The 10,487-nt window shown below is 30.0% G+C and overlaps 1 protein-coding gene across 1 annotated transcript; it reads right to left on the bottom strand.

Moving 5' to 3' along the window:
- Positions 1-4,092: 4,092 nt before the first annotated feature.
- On the bottom strand, positions 4,093-5,307 carry LOC141699943 (putative F-box only protein 15). Its single transcript, XM_074503737.1, has one exon. The coding sequence runs from the start codon at positions 5,305-5,307 to the stop codon at positions 4,093-4,095; it is 1,215 nt and encodes a 404-aa protein (XP_074359838.1).
- Positions 5,308-10,487: the final 5,180 nt, after the last annotated feature.

The following is a 10,487-nucleotide window of genomic DNA, read 5'->3' as shown; positions in this document are numbered from 1 at the left end:
TGTCATGTACACAAGCTGCAGTAATGCCCGACCTATATAGGTTTAAAATGGGCTTTGTATTTTTTAAACAAAATCTCTTCCGCTCGACCCAATAAATAACTTACTGGCCCAACTCATATGTGTAAAATGCGCCTTGAACTAATTTTAATAAACTTCATGTTTTAATTATTATTAAACAATCACATTATTGATTAAGAAAGATACCTATTAAGTATTAAGGAATAATATTAAATATAAAAATGTTAAAATGTGACTTGAAATATTTTTATAAATTTATCTAATTATCTTAAATGTGAGGGTGGAATTCGGAGTCAAATGATTACATGATCAAGGAAATCATAAGATTCATGTGTATCAAGATCATATGTTGTTTAGTTTGGCTAATATTAGTTCACTATTGTTCCTTATACTCAAGACATCAGCCCAAACATTTTCAAATAAACTAACACTCATCTTTCTCTCCCAATAAAACTCTTCTATCACACCGTCTTTCAATACCCAAATGTCCAAATGGCGAGGGTCATCGTCCTTAACAAAGTAAGCAATAGATTGACCAGATTGACGAAAACAGGATCATCAAATTGACGTTTCTGATCCATCATCAATATATGCACATTAATTTATCCCGATCTATTTTCCCTGCTATCTAAGTACATAACTAATTAATACGACCCCGCAAAATCATAGGCAACTGAAAATGCCGTACGACCAACAAAAACAGATTGATCACTATCGATACAACCAAGTATAATACCGTCTAGATGAAAATCCTTCCAAGAATTAATATTAAACTATAAACAGTAATCATGACATCCTGGACATGTTCGTAGGGGTAGGGGGTCAGGGTCAGAGAGATCAGGTAATTCCGGTCAAAGTCTGACAACATGTATCGCAACATAATCATTAACTTCCAGTAAATACCCAAAAGCTAAAGCCTTCCACTCAATCTCTTCGAAAGTAAATCTTAAAAGTGGTGAATCCGGAAGAGTTCTGCATTTCTGAACAAGCGGATTCCATAGATACTGATTATCAAAGTCAAGCAAATTAAATCATTGGATAATGCATACCATTCGTGATTATTAAAGTCAAGTACTGTCAAGTAGAGATATTCAAGTGTACATCATCAGAACATAGGGTTAATAAATGGTTATTAGTATTATGGGAAGTAAATATTTAGGACTAGTATGGAAAAATCTTTAAGAGATAATACCATGATTATAGACATACCTTAACAGAAAGTCTTTTGATATTTTCAGACAAGATTCCTTCAGGGAAGTCGTAGGATGGCATCTTCCCCCATTGATGCACAAATAATGACATCCGCATCTTCATAAAAAATTGAAGAACTCTACCAAATACCTATTGCGATAACAAGGCTCCCAACTTACTAACATTTTGTTTAATTATATTAAACAATATTAAACCAAAGTCTCCTCAAAAAGCGTGATGATAGGAGGTGGTTTGGAGCCCTCCTTGTAATTTGAATATGGAGTCGAAGATCACATGAATCAATGAAATCATATAATCTTGATTCAAGATTATATGAATCAAACTGTTTGTTTTTTCTAATATGGGAACCATTATTCCCTGTGCCCAAGGAATCAACCCAAAAATTATCATATGGACTAGCACTCATCTTTTTCTCCCAACCAAACTCCATAGATAAATGGTGGAATAGTGAATACAGGTTTTCAATATAACAACGAAGACACACAAATCAGACCACTCGATAATTCATACATGGATGATTATTGAAGTCAAGTGAATATAGTGTAAAGTATACTTGACATTGTTTATCATAATACCAAACATAGCGGTCTTTGAGAGATATCACCATACTTAACACAAAGTCTTTTGAAGATAATAGAGATACTTGAAAATTTAATCAATTAACTATGCTAAAATGCGTCAATTGGATTATAGAGTAATAATAATATATATTTTTAATGATAATGTACTCATAATGAACTTATGTAGTTCATTATTTAGTTTAATTTGACTGAAACTCCTGAAAAATATATCCCGTACCCGATCGAATCACCATCTTTTTAGATTTTCCGAATTCCCGTATCCCCGTATCACACACCCAACCAAACTCCATAGGTAAATGGCGGAATAGTATTCAGGTTTTCAATATAACACCGAAGACAAACAAACCAGACCACTCGATAATTCATACATGCATGATTATTGAAGTCAAGTGAATATAGTGTACAGTATTCTTGACATTGTTTATCATACAACTAATAAATGGGTACCATATTAGCAAACATAGCCATCTTTGAGAGATATTACCATGATTTTAGACATACTCAACACTAAGTCTTTTGAAGAGATGGCATCTTGTTCTGCTTCAACAGTCTCATCTTCAGACACTCAATCAGAAGACCTGAAGGAAGCTGCAGCAATTAGGGTTTAATTTTTTTCTATTTCTGAGTTTCCCTTTAGAGTCATAAAATTGGAGTTTTTTTTAGTGTTTGAGTTATATTGTTTTAAAACATCATAAATGTAATTTTTTTTGTAACTATTGTAACTTTCAAATGACATATTTTCCTTAAAATTCGTGATTTTTTTTATGAAAGAAATTCGAATCCACAATTCAATAAAGTTGTAGTATTTATTATAGCTATTAAATCAGTTTCAAATTATGACTCATCTAAGATTTATTTACGAAAGGATATTATATAAACGTTTTGAATTTTCGCATCTGAGAAGTATTTAAGAAAGAATATTAATAGTGGCTTCTAAGTTATATAAAAAATTATTTATTTCATATAAATTTATTTTTAGATGATAGGAGAAATGTATAAAAAAATGATTAAACTATTAACCAACAATATTCACAAACTCCAAAAAAGATGGCCATTGGTCTATTGTAAAATAAGAAAAGATAAAAATAAGAATTTTATTTTAAATGATTTAGCTTTTGTAATTGGAGAGAGAGAGTTTTAATCAATCATCTTTGCTAATTCATTTAAATTGAAGTTTTCCCACTCAAAAAAAACTTCATTAACCACCATGAGTGTATGGGCAGCATGTAAGATTCCCCATTTGGGATGCCTTATAAGTTAAAAAATTTATATGTATTTTTTAACTTTTAAGTAACTTATAAGAGATGATAAACCTGGCTAAATCAGGGCTAAATCAAAATTGCTTTTAGACTTGCCGGATTTTGCATCAAGAATATCAATGAAAGCGAAAATGCAATAACAAATGCTAGCTACCCTATTAAAAGGGCATGAGAATTTTTGGGTAGGTTCAACAGGAAATTTAAGTCTGTCATTGTCCTTACAATTCCTTTCCACTTGTCATTGACCGCTAAAAAAGAATTACGACACACAAGACATATAACAATGGAACTTATTAAGTAGAACCATATGCAAAACCATGGCATAACGACATTTTTATAGTTTCAAGAGGACATCTAAACTGTATAGTTTCAAACTAGATAAGAAAACACAAAGAATCATAAAACTAATTAAGTTGAAGGATACAAATTAGTAGGTACATACAAGGAAGTGGATTGCAAATAGAAACCATCAAGCAAAACAGAAACAAATTATTTGCACATCACATTAGAAGATTACCATGTTCTCTAATCCAAGTACTCCAAAAAACACACCATTTTGGTTCACAAGTATATTTCTCAGTAACATAAACCTAACATCCTGCATATAGACAATATAAACACATACTATATTACTTCCAAGCGAAACAAAAAGATAAAATAAACAAATGAAAAAACAATACATATTTTTCAAGTACAAAAACCTAGATGAATTATCAGATAATATTGTGCAAACAACTTTGTCCCAATTGTCAATAGCGGCAAAACAACATAATCTTAGAAAATTTAGCAAAAAAATAATCTTAGAAACATAACACACTATAAAGCAAAATCAAGAAAACTCTCAACGTACAATCATAGACTTGATGAACCAAAATCAGAATCCGCCAAATCCAAAGAATTGTTTGCTTGAAATCTTCCCCTGTTCATAATCTACTTTTGAAGCACATATCAAATGGAGAGCTAGCTGAAGAACTCTACCAAGTTCTCATTGCAATTACAAGGCTTCCAAATTAACATTTTGTTCAATTATCTCGATCAATATCAAGCAAACGCAGAGTCTCCACAAAAGGACTGATGAAAAAGAATGGTGTATCCTCATCATAGGAATAGGGAGTCAAACGATCAACAAAATCATTTGGTTCATGGGTGTCAAGATCATATGTAATCAAACTGTTTGATTTTCCTAGTATTGGATCACCGTTGTTCCTTACACCCAAGACTTGAGCCGAAACATCTTCACTTATACTCACACTCATCTTTTTCTCCCAAGAAAACTCATCTATCATATCATCTTTCAATACCCAAATATCCAGATGAGGAGATTTATAATCCTCATCATCCTCTTCTGCATCGAAATCCTCGACCTCAACAAAGTAAGCAATCGATTGACCAAATGGAAGAATAAGAGGATTACAAAGCTGACGTTCGTGAAGTGCAATCCAGTTAGGCACCTTGATTTTTCCCAGTATATTTGTTTTGGTATCAAAGTACATAACTAATTGATATGAAACGTCGGTGTTAAACCCTACCCAAAATGCAGTTCCATTAACAAATACAGATCTATTAGTACTCATAAAATCAACAAAAACTTTGTCTTGGCATATTTGCTTCCAAGAATTAGAGTTAAGACTATAAACCCCAATCTCTACTGTGTGCAGGGCCTGTTCGTAAGAGTCATCAGGTGAGTATGGATCAAAGTAAGGTGCAGCAGTCGATTTAGGTTTGACAATATGTACCACAACATAATCGTTAACTTCCGAGAAAAACCCAAAAGCTAAAGCCTTCCACTCAGTCTCGAGAAATGTAAATATCGAAAGGGGCGAGTGAGGGAGCATCTTAAATTTATGAGCTAGAGGATTCAAGAGAGCAATGTTGGGATTATAATGAGGTTCTGAATCAAACATTAAAGACAGACAAATTAAACCATTTGATTGTGCATACCAGGCACTAGCTGATCCCAAGTCAAATGCATGATTGCAATATTCTTCACATTGTGGATCATCGAAACGTACTGTTAATTCATGGGTATCAAAATTATGGAAAAGTAGATATTTAGGGTTTATATGGGATGTGAGTTTTTGATAATTAGAGTGGAGAGAGATAAACATACGAGTTCTTACAAGAGAATACCATGATTTTTGGACAGCTCCACAACGTAAAACATCCTTAACCGGAAGTCTTTTGAGTATCTCCGACATAAGCTGTTCCGGAAGGTACTTGTGTTTTGACAAGCTCATTTCTACTCAATTTGATTGTAAGAAGCCTGATAATAGGATTTAGGGGTGTTGGTTTTCAGGTTATAACTATTCGGGCTGGGCTTGATAAATTTATTAATTTTGTTATGCTGTTTTTTGTCTATGTAATTTTGTTCAACCTAAAATATTATTTTATGATACTAGTTTAAATCCAGGATTCCGTTAATATATATATTTTTTAATTCGGTCATATTATAATTTTAAAATATTTATATAAATATATAATAATTATAAAGTTATAATTAAAATTATTGTATAAACATGGAGTCGTAGTTTAGTAGGATAAATAGATTATGTCTAGTAGTCTAATAATTTAGTATTTTAGCAGATATATAACACTATTTATAATTTTTCATAAACAAAATGAGGGAATAACTATTGTACCAAATTATACGTCATTCCAGTTATTATAGTAGACTAGATTAAATCGCGTGCAATGCACATGTTCTGTTAATATTTAAATAAATTCTAAATTTTATTTATCCAATCATATATTAATTTTAATATATTTATATAAATATATATTAATTATAGATTTATAATAAAAATAATAAAAGAATTAGGAAGGAGGTGTGATGGTAGTTTTGTAGGATAAGTTTTGGTTGTAGTTTAGCGGGATAAGGAGACTATATCTAATAACTTAGCAATTTAGTAGTTTAGCATGTGTATAACACTATTTATTTTTATTTTTAATAACCAAAATAAGGGGATAAGTGTTGAACTAAAATATACTCCATTCCGGTTATTATATTCTATATACTAGGTTAAATCCCATGCAATGCACGGTTCCCATTATTATTTAAATTTTTTATTTATCCCTTCATATTATAATTATAAAATATTTTTATAAATATATAATAAATATAAATTAATAATAAAAATTATAGGATAACATGTGATCGTAGTTTAGTAGGATAAGCAGATTATGTCCAGTAGTTTAAGAATTTAGTAGTTTAGCGGATATATACCACCATTTATTTATTTTTTAATAATAGGATAATTTGTGATCGTAGTTTAGTAGTATAAGTACTTTAAGTGTAGTAGTTTAATAATTTAGTAGTTTAGCGGATATATAACACTATTTATTTACTTTTTTAATAACTAAAATTAGGGAATAACCGTTGAACCAAATTATACTTCATTCCGGTTATTATAGTATAGTATAGATATTATAGATTTTTAATTTTGATTTGGTACGAGAGTACTTAAAACCATTTTCTAATTTATATATTTTTTGTTTTTTTTATAAAAAGCACTAAATTTGAGTTTATTAAAATTATGGAAATGATACAAATATTCGAAATTATTTTATATTTTCGGCGTAAGAACATCACATGAAGGAATATGAACATACTCGGTGTCATATGACGTGTATATTTGGGTTAGTATACGTTCAAACATAGAGTTATACGATATCAATATATTATATATGAAACAATTAATTATTATTTTTTTAAAAAAATTATATATATATATATATATATATATATATATATATCACTACAAGAAAAAAAGGCTAAATTCGACCGAAAAAAATCAGTTGAATTTAGCTTAATTCAACCGCGCGCGGTTGAATTTAACTAAATTCGACCGATTTTGAATCGGTTGTAAATAAGGGAGTCGAATTTAGGAGTTCGGTCGAATTTAACTAAATTCGACCGGCTAAATTACGACCGCATGAATACAATCGCTTAAATTCGACCGCCCAAATTCGACCGAATACGGTCAAATTAAAATTTTCGGTTAAAATTTAAAATTACCGCCTAAAAATTTAAATTTTCAACTTAATTTAAAAGGCCCGCCAGAAAATTAAACTCGACCGTATATGGACAAAAAATGACTCTAAATTTGACCGCCTGCTATCGAAATAACAAACACCAATTTTAAAAAAAAATATTACCGAAAACTACGAGATTCCGGTCACATTCAGGTTGCCCCATTTCGACCCAAAAAAAACTACATGGGAGACAAAAGCAGCGGGTGGTTTGTTAATTTCTTAAATGCAGTCACACCATAAACCAAGAGAAGACACTTTTGAGTTGAACGATATATTTTCCGTGGTTTCAGCAATAGCACTGCTTGCCTATGGACGTTTCTTCCACAAAGGGCTCTTTCCTGGTCTTTATTTCGGTGCTTTCTGTATCTGAATTTTCTGTGTTCTGAATTTCAGGGACTCGGAATTACACGATGTTTGGGATGACCTATATATTTGTCTATGACGGTCTTGTTCATAAACGGTTTCATGGGTTCTGTTGCAAATGTCCCCTGCTTGAGAAAAGTTGCCCCTGCCCACCAGGTCTGGTTCACACAGTGTGTTTAAAACTATATATCATTTTACGACAATCGATACTCAAACTTAAGTATTAGAACAATTACGTTAAGCAAATAGAACTTTTAAAAAATCCTTGCCTTCAATATTTCAACACATATTCGGTTAATATTATATCCTGACTGAATAAGCAACTCCCTCCACCATTTCCTCCGAGTTATTCCACTCGGACGCAAAACAGAAAATGAGTCAGCATCACACGAATGGCCAAAATCGTTCACTGCCGCTTTAAAATAATCTTGAGGGACTCGTAATCTCCTGTTGTAATAGCAAAACATGGGGAAAACATAATGAATAAGCTGGGTAGAAACTTGAACCAAGAGTTGACGAGTTCGGACTGAGTTGACTCAGATGTAACATGATTGAGTTGTGGGGCAAGTGCAGTGCGGATGAGATATTTGTCACAAGAAAAAACAACCAGAAAAATTAGATGTAAGCTGAGATTTGAGGTTTGAGAATGACTTAAGGTGTTGTGAGATAAATATTAAATGAGTCTAAGAGGGTTTAACAAGGAACTGATTTTGAGTCTGGTGAGTATAAAAGGGTTTATAGGTTTAAAATGAGCTAAAAACAAAGATTTCATCCCGGTTGATAAAGAAGCAGGGGAGAGTTTTTGTCGGAAAAAAGAGCAGAGATTGTGTGGTTTGTTGGTGGATGGAGGTGGGGGGTGGGGGATAAAGGGTAGGTTTTTTAAGCATTAAAAGGTTAGGTTCAAATTAAACCATTGGATTGGATTTTTGTTGTTCAATTTGGAGCATTGGATCCAATTCACAAGGATTGATGACATGGCAGTAAATTTAATTGTTATTGGTAGAATTTCGGAGTGTGAATCTATAAATATAATTTAAATATGTTGAATTTATGGATTTTTTAATAACTTTTAAGTAATTACACAATTATTTATTTTGGAAAATATCAAATAAAATCAAAAAAAAAGTGGTCACATATACTTTTTTATTAATTAAATTAGTAATTATGATAAATGTATAGTTATATATATAATTGAATTATTCAAAAATAAATAAATTATAATCTCAAAATAATTCTTTTTTGGTCAGTATTATCTCAAAATAATTCAAATCTATACCCAAACTCAATCTATGACCCTTAAAGAAAATAATATTGCACTAAACCATTATTATAACAATTTAAGATTGGATTTTTTAATTTTACAAAATTTAATTTAAATATTTTATTAATTTTATAAAAAATATATAATTTTGGTTGATTTTTTTTATAAATTCCACCCACAAGAATGTGCGGTAGAATTTAGAATCAAGTTAAGTTATACCTTGTTTGTTAAAATAATTAATGTCTAATGATTAAAACTTCTTCAAATTTTCGTATCAATATAATTTTTTTGGTTTTCCATTTTAAAAGTCAAGTAAGAGTTTGACTAGTACAACTAACTAATGCTTTGTCCTGAATTGGTGATTCGATTTTTTTAGAAATATTTTTTATCGATCCAACCGTAAGGATGTCAATATATATATATATATTAGTGATATAACCAAAGTTTCATATCATTATAATTTATTTGATTTGCCATTTTAAAAGTCAAGCATGAGTTTGACCAGTAGAACTAACTAGTGTTTTGTCCTGAATTTGTGTTTCAATTTTTTTAAAAATATTTTTCATTGATCCAACCGTATGTATGTCAATAGATATATATATATATATTAGTGATATAATCAAAGTTTTATATCAATATAATTTTATTTGGTTTCACATTTTAAAAGTCAAGCATGAGTTTGACTAGTAAAACTAACTAGCGTTTAGTCCTGAACTTGTGTTTTGATTTTTTTAATAATATTTTTATCAATCCAACCGTATGGATGTCAACATATATATATATATTAGTGATATAACCAAAGTTTTATATGAATATAATTTTATTTGATTTGCCATTTTTAAAGTCAAGTATGAGTTTGACCAGTACAAATAACTAGTGCTCAATTTTTTTAAAACTATTTTTCATTGATCCAACCGTATAGATGTCAATAGATATATATGTTAATGATATAACCAAAGTTTCATATCAATATAATTTTATTTTGTTTTCCATTTTAAAAGTCAAGCATGAGTTTGACTAGTACAACTAACTAGTGTTTAGTCCGGAATTGGTGTTTCGATTTTTTAAAAAATATTTTTCATCGATCTAACCGTACAGACGTAAAAAAGATATATATTAGTAATATTATGAAAATTTCATATCAAAACAATTTTATTTGGTTTTCCAATTTTAAAAGTCAAGTATCAGTTTGACTAGTACAACTAATTACTCCCTCCGTCCCGGTGAGTTGTTTACGTACACTGTTTGCACGTATTTCGAGCCTTCAATAAAGTATAGTTTCATAATGTTTTTTTTAATTTTTTTTTTCTGAATAAAATTTAAACATGAAACTTTTTTTCAGATTTTTTTTAAAAAAAAATATATTTTGTGGAAGTATACTTTAAACGAGTATTGAAAAGCGTGCCGAAAAGTAACTTAAACAATCCAGTGAGACTGAGGGAGTAGTGTTTAGTCCTGAGTTGGAGTTTCAATTTTTTTAAAATATTTTTCATCGATCCAACCGTACGAATGTCAAAAGATATATATATATTAGTGATATAACCAAAGTTTCAAATTAAAATAATTTTATTTGGTTTGCCATTTTAACAGTCAAACATCAGTTTAACTTGTACAACTAACTAGTGTTTGGTCCTGGATGGGTGTTTTGATTTTTTTAAAAATATTTTTCATCGATCCAACCGTACAGAAGTCAATATATATATATATATATATATATATATATATATATATATATATTTATATTAATGATATAATCAAAAT

The sequence above is a fragment of the Apium graveolens genome, unplaced genomic scaffold (assembly GCF_009905375.1).
Source record: "Apium graveolens cultivar Ventura unplaced genomic scaffold, ASM990537v1 ctg153, whole genome shotgun sequence".
Classification (NCBI taxonomy): domain Eukaryota; kingdom Viridiplantae; phylum Streptophyta; class Magnoliopsida; order Apiales; family Apiaceae; genus Apium; species Apium graveolens.
The sequence above is the reverse complement of the archived record's forward strand: the minus strand, read 5'-3'. Positions and strand labels throughout refer to the sequence as shown.